This window comes from Cydia pomonella, chromosome 6 (assembly GCF_033807575.1).
Source record: "Cydia pomonella isolate Wapato2018A chromosome 6, ilCydPomo1, whole genome shotgun sequence".
Taxonomy (NCBI): domain Eukaryota; kingdom Metazoa; phylum Arthropoda; class Insecta; order Lepidoptera; family Tortricidae; genus Cydia; species Cydia pomonella.
In genome coordinates, this window is record NC_084708.1 from 18,844,614 (window position 1) to 18,859,998 (window position 15,385).

The following is a 15,385-nucleotide window of genomic DNA, read 5'->3' on the forward strand; positions in this document are numbered from 1 at the left end:
TCATAATTAGCATACGGTTTTATTTTACATTTAATTTATGTATAAGTTAACCTAACATAAAATTTATAGACAATTATATATATTTCTAAGATAGACTTACAGTATTTTCCAACAGATTGGGTACAGTGACATATTTACTTTCCATACAATTTATAACCTTAATAATTAGAGAACGGGACGTAACCGCTTATTAAGTTTTAAATTTACCTCCGTAATTATTGCGAGGACGGCGTTGTCCCCGTGGTCTCGGTTATCTCGGTCGTGGTCGTGGTCGGAAGTGGTGGTAGGGGGAGGCGGAGTATACTCCGAGGCAACGAGGACAACGCCGTCCTCGAAACGGCGGAAGTAAATTTAAAACTTAATACACGATTAAGTCGCGTCCTTTAATTTAATAATGAGTAAAAATCGTGTAAGTTTGAATCAGTAAATTTATAGCCTTAAATCGCAAAATTGTACTGATATGATATTTGTCACCGTACCCAAGCTGTTTGAAAAATACTATAATTATTATGATAAAGAAGATAATCAAATGTGGGGAAACCATCACGCAGTTACACTACTAGAAAGGTGTAAATCAAATACATATGTCAACCAGCGAGCGACGCTGCTTCATGACCAAAATCCCAAACTATTATAGTACAGGAATAACTATCATACGTGAGCAGTGATCAAAATATAGCGTATTGTCGTGTTTGATATTCCTTGAGTAGAATTATTTATTATCTAAACGTGTTCCCCTTGGAACGTTAGTTAGTCAAATTAACTAGTGAGTGTGTATTCGTGTAGTGTAGTGATGTGTATAAGGAATCATCCTATAGAATGCACCTCTATGGACCTGATCGGATATCCAGCGTAGGGGCAGTAGATGGTGGCGTTGGCGCCCGCTACCACTCGCACGGGACCTGCAGCTCGGATGGACGGCGGGCCTGCAATGCGAAATCAAAAATAGATTCTACGTTATTCAAATGGAACCTTAATGTAGTAAATAGATAATATAACATTGAGAACAGTGTACATTTGAATTAGCAGTTACAAACTGAAGAAGTAAGTTAGCCAACAGAGTATGTGGAATGTGTAATAAGTTTATGGTATTCTTTAGTGGCTCAAGACTTATACGCGCATAATAATATTAAGTAGGTACATATTAACAAATAACATTTACAGCCCTACACCAGATACACCGTAGGTACCGTCATGATGTAAATGCAGTTGACGCAAGTGAAGTTGCTGTGTGAAATTGAATCAGCGTTTGCAGTAAATAGGACAGTGAACTATGTGCTGAATCGTACACACGTCATAGTTTGCTTAATGGCCACAAACTTATCAGGCCTGTAGAAATAACTCAGCTCTCACCATAAACATTGAGGCGTGCTGAGTGTTCTGCAGCACCTCGGGAGTTATGAGCACGGCAAGTGTAGCGGCCACCGTCCGCAGCAGACAACGCGCGTAATTTCAGAACCGAAACTATTTCACCGCCCGCACCTGTCTCCTCTGTGACTGTGTATCTGCGTAAAATACGCACTTTAACTTAAAAAAATTAAGTGAGTAAATAATATTCTGAATTTGTATAATATATGGTCATGCTCGGTTAAATAAAACAATAATTTCTTAATCAAATTTTCAGTAAGTCTGTTTCAAAACTTAAAATTTTCAATTTGAATGGGCCCGATTGGTGTACTTATACGTATATTCTGTTCAAAGAGTGGAAACTAGTTCTATGCTAGTGATAAATATGGTTTCATACCTATGAGGTGCGCGATAGTGCGCAAGAGGTTGAGCGTCCAGCAACCAGGCAATCCGCGGCGGTGGCGCAGCGGCGGCCGCGCAGCGTAACGCCACGTCGCCACCAGCGCGCAGCGCTTGCTCGATGAACGTATACTGGAGCTCCGGTGCTGATTCTGTTTGAGGGATTGACTTGTTATAGACTATGGAATATTTGCACCAACCACAATTAGTGGACTGATCAGCATTTAAAATTATGAAAATTCGTCACTCAATAAAATTGGCAACCGATCCTATTTATATGACGTTATGACGAGACTAGAGTTAGACCATAATAGACCGTCATAATTTCATAGAAGTTTGACGTTTAAAATAACACTTGCACTGCGTGTGCTATCAAAACCGTTGCAGACTTGTCTTGGTCTGATTCTATTCGTAAACATCCAGTTAAATCAAACAAACCGTTGATATTGTGTCAAATGATAAATCAAGAATGCGGCGTCAGGCGAGTCAATATATAATTAGTATATCTCGAATAAAGCTCTAGGTTTATACATGAACTTAAATCCGACGTCCGAATGTGCTGTCTTAAACATTGTATGAGGTACAAGCGGTATCACTGGATATTGCTCGTAATACCTACATTAATAATTATTGCCACATAAGTAAAATACATAAAACTTTATTCTCTTCGATATGTAACTTCCTGACTAGTTTCTGTAGATAACCAATAATTTAGAATGTCTTCATTCAGAGCAAAAAACATCTGAAGTGCCCTGGTACACCCATAAAATTTATTTATACCTAATGAAATTACTTATCACAAAAATGGAACACAAAACAAGAAAGGAAACACATTGTTTGAAATTTACATATTATATGTGCACTTTTTGTCTCCTTTATTCACATTCTATCTCGTTAACGCTAAAGCTAGCTGGAGCCACTCACAGTAATAAATCTTCGTCACGAATTTATACGTTTATTTATGTGTGGGCAAACCTACTCGTACTTTCCCTAAAACAGAAAAGCTATTCTCTTTGTGTATGTTCATATTATCAACATAGTTCTAACTTTTGACTCCGAACTAGCTAACTTGGCAGAGATAGTTTTAACTTTAACACAAGGATTCTCAAGTGAACACTTTACAACTAAATTCAAATCGCAGTTTCCTAACTGTGTCACTTGCTTGCTAGTTTTGTAACTACGACTGGACTGGATGTTACATAAGTAATGCAACGATAATGCATTACTGGTAACCATAGACAAAGGTAAATAAAGACGCGTAAATTTGTACAAAAATGACTCAAGTTTAACAAATCAATCAATTATAGGTACAAGTATACCACAAAACGTAAATCGCTTAAAAAGGGTGCAATTTTTTATTTTTTTTATAATTACTTTTCATATATTCGTTTGATATTTCATCATTTTGAATAGCGTAATAAAAGGCATATTACTATATTACCTAATCAACCACAAACATAATGTTATCCTTGGTAATATAATGGTTATATGGTATATAACCATTATATAACCACTTCGTCTAATATACACTGCCATAATTATTACAGACTGTACAACATATTTGGTCTAACTAGTTAAGTGACATGATATAATTATATCTAGGTCTTCTACAACATGTCTTTGTACCAGTAAAAAATTTAAACAAGTAGGCATTATATTAATTACGGTTTAAATTAAATCATAATAAGAGAAAATCTACGTATAATAATAATTATAGTAGGTATAACAAGTAATAATATATGAAATGACATTATGGCAAATGTCTAATAGTTTTTTTTTTATATTAAACATTAAGCACTCCTTAAAAATACAACTGAAAGATCTGCTGCTGCACTGTTTACTTTACGTATCTTAATATTTAATTTTGTTTATTATTATATTGTTTAATGCACTAGCAGCTGAACGCTGATGCGTATACATATATCACTGTACTTGTTTTTATACGATTAATGTTCGTTTTGACAATTTTAAATGTTTGTTAAGTCTGTTTTTAAAACTATTCACTGAAGCAACATTTATCACTGCTTCTGGTAATTTATTCCACTAGCGCACGACGCAGTTTGATAGAAAGTGCTTCCTAGGATTGCATGTGCTGGAAACGCGAGTAATCTTTAAGCTGTGGCCTCTTATGGGAAAATATTATTAATAAAAATTAATTATGTAACAATTACCGGTGTTTATTTTACACACACACACACACACACACGCACACACACACACAAACACACTACTAATATACAAAAATATTGTAATTACGTAATTGCATAATATCCTGAGATACACGTTACGCATAATAGTGATCGTTATCAACGTGCAGTTTTCATAGCAAAGCATAATATGGTTGGCAAAAAAATCAATACATCTAAATAATCAATATATTATTAAATTATATATATTATATATTATATATATCGTTGTCTAAGTACCCTCAACACGAGCCTTATTGAGCTTACTGTGGGACTTAGTCAATTTGTGTAATAATGTCCTATAATATTTATTTTATTTATTTAATACAGGATATCATTGTTCACATTAGTAAACCTTCTTCGACCTTTTGTATAAAACAAAAATTAATTACCTACGTCGTATGACATGTCATTGTTATGCATTCATGATGTGTCATAAAAATACAACTAAAGGCAAAAGTAAACATTTTAAAATCCCCCGTCTCATCTCCACGGCACATCTGCTAAGGTCGGCGCGGCGGCAGAAGCGGCCGAAAAATTAAAAATGACCAAATATATACGGACGTTGACGGACGGGTGACTAAGCTTGCTTATTATAAGCAAAAAAAAATAGTTATAATGAACAATTACGAAAAAACTACGTTTTCTTAAATTGTCTATTTTTGTCTCTTTGTTAACTTAAACTCCTAAAGTATTGATCGTAGAGTAAAAATAAACAATCAAATTTGTAGGGAATTTTATGGTAAATCTTTTGACCGAAGTAATTATAATCTTATTTATAAAAATATTCAAGCTACGAGCACAAATCTGAGAAAAGGTACCTTCAACCCCCCCTACACCCGCAGCACAACCCCCACCCTCGAACACTTTTAGTATGTTTATCTAGAGACCACAAGGTATAACTGTACCAATTTTTAAAACTACACGAATTAGTTCTCCTGATTTTATTCATTTTCTTGAGCTAATCCCCTAATTTCCGTCAACGTAGAAAGGTCATTTAGTTATTCACAATGTTTTTTTTAAATTGACATCAACAACTAACACCAAAATTCATTGAACAAATTTTAGTTGTTTTTTAGCATATTTTGGATAAATGTGTATTATGATGATATTAAAAATATTTGTGTATATTTTTTCCAACCATACTTTGCTATGAAAACCCATTACGTATAACTATAGCAGTGTGTATGCAATGGATGGATCGCGTCGCTTAGTGACATCTCGGCTCTCCTGGGCCATCATCACTCTCTTAGCGTCGATTGCATTAGGAGTAATCCATTATTCATGCCTACTCGGAACGAAGGCCGCTAACGTCATAATCGTGAGAGGATTCAAACACAATATGACACAGGTTTCGAAATACAATAATTAAATATTTTCAGAAATAAACTTTGGCTTGGCCTTTTACATTTGTGTTAAATTAATACAGTGCATTGATGAATTAAAAATTAGTTTTTAAATTAGAATGCCGACACTGACCAAAGCAGCCGCAAGAATCTGCAGAATCTTTTTTTAATTTAAATATCGCAAAGAAAGGCATTGTCAACTTGACAAAGGACACGTCGGGTTCAATATTTGTGGCGCCCGCCGCGGCCCGGCCTGTCGCTCGCCGCCTGCCGATCCCTGATTGATTCCTCAACTCCTACATTGAGATTGATCGAGTGACAACACCCGACCGCCCCTTCCCACATCACCAAAATCACTTTTTTCGGTCGGGTTCCATCTAATAAAGTGATATAAATTTTGTTACAAATCCCCGATATGTTATTGCCTTTTATAAAAGTTATGAGGTTTCTTTTTCAAAATAAAAAACCGTTTTATTGCGAAACCGATTGCCTCTCTCTCCCGTGGGTTCTCATCTAGCTGATATCATTACAGAGATTGCGTTCATGAGCCGTCCGGGCGCTTGATTGTCGAGTGCTTTTTATACTGCAACAAGTTGATAAGTGGCTTCATTTTTCATCGTACTGTGCTCTGAAGGGCTCTTAAAAGCTTTACTCGTAGGTACATTACCAAATTGGGAATTAGCAAACGTTGACCAGGGTCAATTTCTGGTTGGATTTACGCTTTATGTGGTAACTAACTATGTGCTTCCGTGCTTTTGAAGGCATGTGAGTTCGTCCTTCTAGTGGTTTAATGAACTGAGTGGTTGAAATTAGAACATTGTTATGTACTCGTAGTTTAAAGTTTAAATTAAAATTAGGAGGATAGGTACTTAGGGTACTAACCTCCAAGTCGGAGTTCAGCGCTGGCCTGCGCCGCGCGAGTGCCTCGACGCGCCTCGCACTGGTACACGCCGCGCGCGGCGCGCGTCACACCACGCAAAACAAGCGCCGCCGTTCCCGCACCACCCGCACCTGCCACCGGCGCGCCATCGTGCCGCCAACTCAGTGCCGCTTCTTCGTCTGACGCTGAGCAGTTGAATCTAACTGTGCTTCCGCTGGCAGCCACCTGTCCATGTAATTTTTGTTAACAAAATTTGTTACACTAAATATAACACTAGCTTTTTAACACTGAAACTTCAAAACATACCACAAGCTGGGGATGTAATGAGATTGTCAAAGGAACATCGACGAGAAGACGCAACCGCGCCGTGGCGTCTCCAAGTGCGCTGTAAGCCTTGCACAACCAAGCGCCAGCCGCCGTGCGAGCAGCGCGTACGCATAGTGCTGCACCGCCCGCCCAAGTCCAGGTATCACCATCTCCTGCTACCGGTTGAAGGCGACCCTCTCGCTCCCGGTACCACCTAGATATTTAAACAAAGTTAAATATCTGTCATGCCAATTGAGCATCATCTAAAAACATTTTTTTTTTAAATATCATTAATGATAAAGGGAAAATAAATTGGGAATTTTAATGCTAATGTGAGAGAAATTTCTTTATAATTTATTAAATGTCACTGTGTCAAAAAAATACATAAATAATAATTATTACGTGTAGTGAGGAGCAGGATGAAGCGAAGTGGCGCAAGGGAGGCAAGCAGCCGCTCCAGCGGCCGCGTGTACAGTCCGAGCCGCCGCCGCTGGGGCTGGCACAGCGCCTGTTGTACCTCCTGTCAACAGCATACAGTGTTGTAGTCATACAGCTAATGCTGGTAGTTGGAACCAACGTTGCACAGGTCGACTTTTTGATCCTAGGGATGACCTCTTAGGGATAATAGTCGATGACGACTAGGGCTCAAGAACTGATAAATTGGAACAGGTTATTAGAATTCAGTAGCGAGTTTCCGCTGACAGACGTCGCGTATCTAGCAATTATTATACAGTTGTGGGTACTAACGTGACACTCGTAGCTCGGCAGGGCGCGCGCGGCGCGAGCGGCGCGTGGCGCGGTGGCGCGCTAGACAGCCATAGGTACCAGCATCTCGTTCTGTTACGCTACGTATTAGGAGCGTGTTACCCGCTGACAGGTATCGCGTCTCTGTACATCATATTTATATGTTATCGCATCAGATTGTCACACATCTTGTCATTGTTTGCCCTAAAAAAGTCGATTGAAAGTTGTAAAAACAACTGTATTAAAACCACTCAGCTAGCTTATTGGAAGTAAGTGTTCTAATCTAACTTTAGCTTCGCTATTTTGACATGATACATAAATAACATAAAATAACTATGAATAATAATAATTGAGATGGAACTACGCGATCTCCAAATCATCCAGCATGTTAAGCTTTATTTATATCCCTTGATAATTATGTCTCCATTTGCTTACTATTAGAATCACAATAAAACGTATTTTTTTCTTAACAACAAACAAAGCAAGAAGTCGTGAAATAGAAATCATTATTCAGACAAAAGCTCATAAGATGATAACTGAATAAGAGTAACTTATCAAATGGTAGAAGACAGTACCTACCAATAAGCGCTTTAATCAATCAAGACACGCACAGCGCCATCATTCACGTGGCGTGATATACGTGCTTACCCTGGCCTATTATTTCCATTTTCACTGACCAACGGCGAGCATTTACTTCAACCAAATCAGTATAAACCTGATCTACGATTACGCTTTTATTTGGACCCCGACTAAAAAGTTTAACTGGTTCTAACGCTCTGTAAGCGACAGGAATACACAACTTACCTACTCGCCTCCCAGATATACGCCTCTGTGAGATATCGCCTTAATTAATACTACTTGTCCGCTGATAACCACAAAAACTAGCTAACTAGTTAACACGAACATGAGCTTTTAATTAAGACGTTTTTTGGCTTTGCTAGTTCAACGGATCCGTTGTTATACTTCTAACGAGCCAGCCTAATTAAATGTGACACAGCTGCCAAGGCCTTGCTCCCTGTAATCCAAACGCTTGTACTTTATAATGAATGAAGAAAATATATTTTCTGTGCTTATGTTTTTGGTCTTATATAGCAGAATAATTTTAATGTGATTTTTGCTGCAAATGCGTGCAATTTATGTATCCATTAATCTAAATTATTATAATTTGTATTGAATTGCACTGAACTGTCCAATAACTCTTAGACCGTTTTGTTTGCAGAATACTTTGAACTTGAATTTAATAGTTACATCTATTTTACCGTAACATATCTATGCCTAATATTATTCAGGCTAAAGCACCATAGATATGACTAATACTACACCCTGTTAAATACTCAACCGATTCTATGATATAAAGGTCCACTTTCAATAAAATGGACAGTTACACATAATTATCATAGAGCAATTTTATACTGTATGAGTAGTACAAACCTGTGTGTACATAGCGGCATGTTGATGACGCCTTCTATTTGGTACTGTAAAGGTTTGCAACCTTTTTTTGGTCGGTGACTGGCAATAAATACATATTTGAATTTATAATCAGATTTCTGGCATGGCTGGCATTATAGAAGAGGCAGCCATTAAGACTAGATGAGTTGTAACGAAGCGAAAAGGTAAGAGTTAGCGGCCTAACAGGGTGGATATCGTAGATCAAAACAACATATAAATTAGACAAATAGACACTTTTATATATTTTTTATAACCTTTTAGAGACGTTACAACTAAACTGCCTGCCTCTTCTGGAATGCCGGCTCGCACATCTGTTCTATCTGACAAAGAAATCTGATTCTAAATTCAAATATGTAAGTGTTGCCTGTCACCAAAAGGCTGTCAAGGTTACAAACCTTTACAGTACCATAACGTAACCTCCAGCTTTTAGCCTTTTTTTCATCTCCTTATTTCTAGAATTGACCCCGCTACATGGTAAAAACGCCACGCTACACGGTCACGGCCACTGACCACTATATTTATCCTGTTGGCAGTAATAAGTGAGAAATTGAACAGAGCTAACCTGGTGTAGGTGGTGGCACATCGATGACGCGTTCTCCATGGTACCAAAGCGCCACCTCCAGCTCATCTCCCTCGTCTTCGTCCCCCGTACTGCTTAGGCCACCTACGCCACATGTTAACATGGCCACACCACCCACGGCCGCCGGCCATGTCGTTACCACCGCCTCCCAGCTGTCGTCGGCCACTGAACGATAGCCATATATGATAAATAACATTTCTGTTTGGGATCAGATTACTAAATAAGACACAAAAGGGCAAGTTAGTAAAATAAGATTAAATACGTTAATGATTAAAAAAACTTTGTACTACACCAAGGTGACATTGGCAACTTTGAAAATACCTGCGATATCAATGTCGTTCACTCAGATATTTTTCATTAAGTATTCCATTTTCTAATTCCTTATTAAATTAGATATTTTTTATTATTATTCAGAAACATAAAATATGATATCCATTTGTTTTGACTAGCCGTTTAGCTACGATCGTGACAGGCGTGAAAAGTACCAGGCCTTATTTATTACTTGCGCTAGAAGTATTGATAAGTATGTGAGATGAGTCTGATCGGACAGGAGAGTGACAAACGCAAAGAGCAATCTGCCCTAAGTATGAGTATTAGCGTGAAAACGAAACATGCACACTAGTGATGACATGTCCATTTTCCAATAAGTAAAAAAATCAATTTGACCGACAGTTTTCATCCACGTTAACCCACACATGGCAAACGCAATTGATATGAACGATAGCGGTCATGTACTAAGCTAAGTATGGGAGGTAACGGCTAGTCGACATAATTATACTCCATCTAGTTGTAGGTAGTATTCATTAGTTGAGACTAACCGGGTAGAAGCGTGACAGGTGCGGAAAGCGCCACGCCGTGCGCGTTACTGGCGCGACAACGAAGCACGCTGACGCCATTACCGCCGACGCTGGTGCCCGTCGGCGTCGGCGCTATCTCAAGGCTGCCGTTGTTGTACACTCGTCTTTTGATAGAAAACAAAAATAAAACATTAATATATTTTTATTCCTCTGTATTTTATATACCTATCTATCACCCCTGTGAATTACAGTATAGTAAATAATTAATCAAATAAGGCGTTACTTTGCGGAAATCTATATTAATTAAAACAAAAACTATTACTTTGATAATCCGCGAAAAGATAACGTGCTAGTCAATCAGTGCTAACCCGATTTACTTACTTCTTTTCCTTTACACCCACCGTCTTAAACACTATACAAAATATAGGTGTCCAACTGGTGTCCGCAAATATGTTAATGTTAAGTCAGCTGATCTGTCTTCCCAACCAAAATACAACATTATATACTTTTTTACAAAACGACTTTCATCACCACTATCTTGATTCGGATCGGACTATAACTTTAGGCTAATACTCGTAATTTCCTTACGTTACAATAATTCTGATTCACTTAAATAATCATATTATAGGTAGGTACCAAAATAGTGCGTTTATACAATAACATCCAACTCATTGCCAATGTAATCAAACCCATATAGCAATATTTCTGTAATTGGGTCATTAAATATCACAAGCAAACATAACGACCCCAAGCGAAATTATATGGGGTATCTAATATTCATTCGTTTTCTATATACGGTCCAATTAGTGATTAAAACATCGTCTAATGAATTCTCGGACGGAAAAAATCCGTGCCTAATTAATAGGTACGGGTTTGTGTTTTCTTTCTTTAATGGACATTAAAGAGCTTTGCCCACGGCTACTACACAATATTGATACTCGTACACTTTGAAAATAAATGTATCGACAACCTTGCATACTAATTTAATTTCAATAATTCTGACTATTGATAGATTTAAAAATAAAAATTTGGAAATCATAGGTATATTAATCTAGAAAAAAATATTTATTATTCAGCGCCAATTGCACCATCGCACTAACCCGGGGTTAACCGGTTAATCTTGGAGTTACCACGCTTACCAGTACAATTTGACACATGTTAAGCGGTGTAACTGGTTAACCTCGGTTTAATGGGATGGTGCAAGTGGCTTTTATGATATAATAGATAAGGAAACATTTCTTTTATACATTGTTTCAATCGATGAGATCTCAAGGTCTATATGGGACCCATTGCATTAAAGCAATACAAAAGTGAGAATTGACAGTCGTACTTCATCGCGTAACGCTCCTAGCAAAAGGATAAGTGATCGTGACGTCACGGTCACTGAGATCCCATCTTGGAGTATGGAAAACAAGAAAATTTCGATTTTGTAGTTTATGTATACCATAGTTTTAGTAGTTACTATACCATAATTTTTTTTGGACAAAAGTAAGGAATTGAATGGTACCCGTAAGGATGACACACGTTAGAACGGCTCGAGTCCGGGCCGAGGCATCCGTCACTTCGTTTCCTGTAGAAAGCATCACGTGATCACCCATCACTTGTCATAGAAAACGAAGTCTAGGTTGCCCCGGCCCTAACGCGGGCCGTTCTATGGTGAGTCATCCATTACTTATACTGATATAAATTTTCACGATTTTCACAAATTATTAAGATTCCATAGTCAATTAGGAACCCTTATAGTTTCGCCATGTCCATCTGTCTGTCTGTCCGAGGCTTTGCTCAGTGGTGGTTAGTGCTAGAAAGATGAAATTTGTCATGGACATATAAATCCATAAAACCGACAAAGTCGTACAGTAAAATCTAAAAATTAATTTTTTTTAGGGTACTTCCCCTACACGTAAAGTGGGGGTATTTTTTTTTTGCTACAAGTCTACAGTGTGCAGTATCGTTGGAAAGGTCTTTCAAAAGTAGGTAATACAGGTCTTCAACAAACATTTTTTGATAAAGTGAATATATTCGGAGATAATCGCTCCGAAAGAAAAAGAATGTCCCCCCCCCTATACATTTTTAACCATAGGTCCATAAAATATGAAAAAAATCGTGGAAGTCGAGCTTAAGAAAGACATTAAATGAAAACTATAGCGGACGTGATCAGTTGAGCTGTTTTTCAGCTATCGCAAAAAGTTTCCCCTTCATACTAAAAAGACGTACATCCACAGTTAATTAAACTTTACTTTTTCATCCTTTAATGAATCAAATCATTTTTAAATTACTGCAGTTTGCTAAAATATGGGTTTTATTCATCTATATAGCAATCTAAATGTTTTTCGCTATGGGATATTTATCTATAGACATGCAAAGTCTCCGATTGCAAGTAAGTCTGTTACTTTAATTAGGTACTGATTATGCGAATTTGCCTATTTGCTTAACTCGGGTTTCATCCCTTGGTTAACAATCTACTATACTTTAAGTTCCAGTTTAGCTTATTGTGACGGAAGGGTAACTACGGAACCCTACACTGAGCATAGCCAGACATGCTCGTGGCCGGTTTTTTTTGAAGAGTAATAAAAAAAAAATCATTTAATTCAGACTAAAGGTCCATACATGGTTAGTAAACATTAAAAACAAATCTTATTACTAGTGTTAGTACAATATAATATAAAATAGAACTAAAACCTAATCAGCGGCCGCATGCAGTCTCTGCCAACGATTGAGCATTCCATAAACACGCTCAGAATGCTGTTGGGGCTCCCGCGCAGGCGACGCATCAGTGAGGCGCACCTCTTGCGCATTATCGCCGCAAAGCTTGACAGCTCCGCAAACCAGAGGCACTACAAAATCGCGTCAACCCCATCAGCACCCGGAACGCGTTATTATATTGGACACGTAGGCCGTTGTATGCCTTCTGCGTATAGTTGGTCCACAGGCTTAATAAACCTTAAATTTGGAATCTTTCAGGTCCTGTATTTTTTTATCATTTACATTAATTATTTGAATAAATATCAACATTATTATGATAAATTGCTAATTTGCTATCTATTGCATCTTGCTCGTAGCAAAATATGATCAAGATGCACGTACCTATATATAACAAGTGCACAGTTTTTTTTAATAATTTGAATCGAATAGGCTTATTTGAATTTGCGCGATTCATTTTATTGAACAAAATGGCAAATTCCCATTCAAAAATTGACCTTAAGAGCGTACCGCCCACCGCCCAGCAATAGCCACCCCCGGGGGCTCAGACGCTCGTCAGTGTGGGTAATTACACGGACAAATTATGATTGCCCTCATTACGTTTAATTATAACTCCTCCGGTTGCGAAAAATTGCCTTCATTAGCACCGTTTGTCGTCCGACACTGTACCGAACGGTACGAGCGGGCTATGTTCATGGCCATATATTTCAATTGCTAACCAAACACAAGCGAGTAAGCGGCTTACAATCCAGTGTAAATGTGAGTTCGAACACGAAAACACGTAAGCTGAGAAATCTCTTAAACTGGCTCTCCAGAGCATATGCCATTGCGCTTTGTAATGGTTGGAATGACGTCTTCAGATATTACAGCAGCGAAGCTGGTTTTGTCAACCGATTAGTCAAATCAATCTCATCAGAAAAAGATTCAATAATACTAAATAAATGCAAATCAATGATAAGATCTTGAGATAAATTTGATTGAGCGAAATTGATATGTTTCTTAACATATTTAATAACACAATGCTTTTATTACTGCCATAAAATCGAAAAAATGGTTTTAAATAACCAATGATAATACTGATTGATTTTATTCTAGAGAGCATAATGACTTTTTGGTAAATATTCATGAGTTATCTTAGGTAATAGAGGAAGGTACTATGTACTTCATAAAAAAAGTATATTAAATATAGGTCAAAATCATAAAAAGAAAAATCGTATTTAATATTTGAAGTCGGATAAACGTGGATCTCGCTTCAAAGCGTTTCTTGGAGAGAATACAAATATATTATACGGCAGGTAATTTCAATATTACGCTCGACATCAAATTGGATTCCTTTGATGAAAAAATCTGTTATTGTGTTCGATGTCGATACACAGTTAATAATTATTATAAGCATCCAATTTTCTTCAGGGATCTATGAAAACCGATGGGGGGTTGTAACGAGCTCAGGGCTACTGTTTTATTGGCTTTTCTGAATGTGCGTGGGCGTTAATACGCCCAGTGGTAATATAAATTGTGACAGGTTAATCAGTAAGTAGATCTTTTTATTATATTTTTATACCGTCTAACATTCAGATCAGATATTTGTGTGATAAATGGAGCAGGTTAGTGAACATGACTAAACATGTAATTAAATGTATGTTATATAAATATTCTTGCTGAGCATAACACGTAACTACCCCTAATTCACTCTTTTTCTTGGCGTTTATAGGGTAAAAACGAACATATCAGGCAGTCTTACTTTTCGAAATCTTTATGTGAAAACGGGAAGGGGAAAGAAAGTTCCTTCACATAAGAATAACCCTTAATTACTATGGATTAAGCTTCACGCAAGTTCATACTTTTAAGTTAGTGGCTGGCGAACAAGTTCAAAAGTTAAGATTTAAAATGTAAGTAAGTACGTTAGCTTAATTTTCACACTTATGTAAAATAGTTCAGGTTTCCTGCTGCTAACAGTACCTAATCTTAAAACATGAAAACTATATTCGTTACCTACAATCTAGGCTTTAATTATTCATTGTTTTAAGCAAATATTATTTCGGTACAGGAATTTACATCGTTCGAAGCATTATCTCGAACCAGAATTTGTGGCAGAAGACAGCGTGAGGGGGAAGGCCCCTCTTCAGAGTTTGGTCCGACCACGTTAGGGGTTGTTAGAGGCATTGTGCATAACACTGTCCCGCTGCCCTCAGCCTAATTGATAAGTGTCGGAGACGAGGGTAAATTTAATACTGTTATAATTCAAGCGACGGCACTCCAGGGAGATAATGAATCAATTTAAAACAAGATGAATTCAGCGGTGAGCGTGGCAAGTGAGTTTTCTTTTAATCTAAATTTCCATCCGTTTAACGTGGCTTTGTGGCCTTAGTTATTTTACCTTACGACGGTCGGTATTTAATTTGCTGGTGATTGAAAGGCGATGATCGGTGATTCGGCGCGCGTCGGCGTGGGTACTGGTAATGCGGATCGGCATTTGCACGACTTCACAGCAGGCTGACCTCAGCCTCCTCCAAATCGGGATTATTAAACTTGAACCAATACCCTAAGGCTGGGCGCACATTGAATGGGAACGAGTACGAGTCGTGAATAAACTTCGATAGTTTGTATGAGTTGACAACACAGATCGATTTTGAAATACCGTGTCCACACAT

General features: G+C 37.6%; 1 protein-coding gene across 2 annotated transcripts in view; it reads right to left on the reverse strand.

Annotated features, from left to right (window-relative positions):
- LOC133519193 (cell adhesion molecule Dscam2-like) overlaps nt 1-15,385 on the reverse strand; it is a 55,898-nt gene that overhangs the window by 23,361 nt on the left and 17,152 nt on the right. For both annotated transcript variants that reach the window (XM_061853173.1, XM_061853172.1), the window contains exons 4-12: nt 10,056-10,198; nt 9,220-9,402; nt 7,212-7,352; nt 6,867-6,984; nt 6,465-6,678; nt 6,161-6,383; nt 1,745-1,898; nt 1,354-1,505; nt 836-926 (exon numbers count right to left, since the gene is read on the reverse strand). In XM_061853173.1, coding sequence (XP_061709157.1) covers nt 836-926; nt 1,354-1,505; nt 1,745-1,898; nt 6,161-6,383; nt 6,465-6,678; nt 6,867-6,984; nt 7,212-7,352; nt 9,220-9,402; nt 10,056-10,198 — 1,419 coding nt within the window. The remainder of the gene's footprint in view (nt 1-835; nt 927-1,353; nt 1,506-1,744; nt 1,899-6,160; nt 6,384-6,464; nt 6,679-6,866; nt 6,985-7,211; nt 7,353-9,219; nt 9,403-10,055; nt 10,199-15,385) is intronic.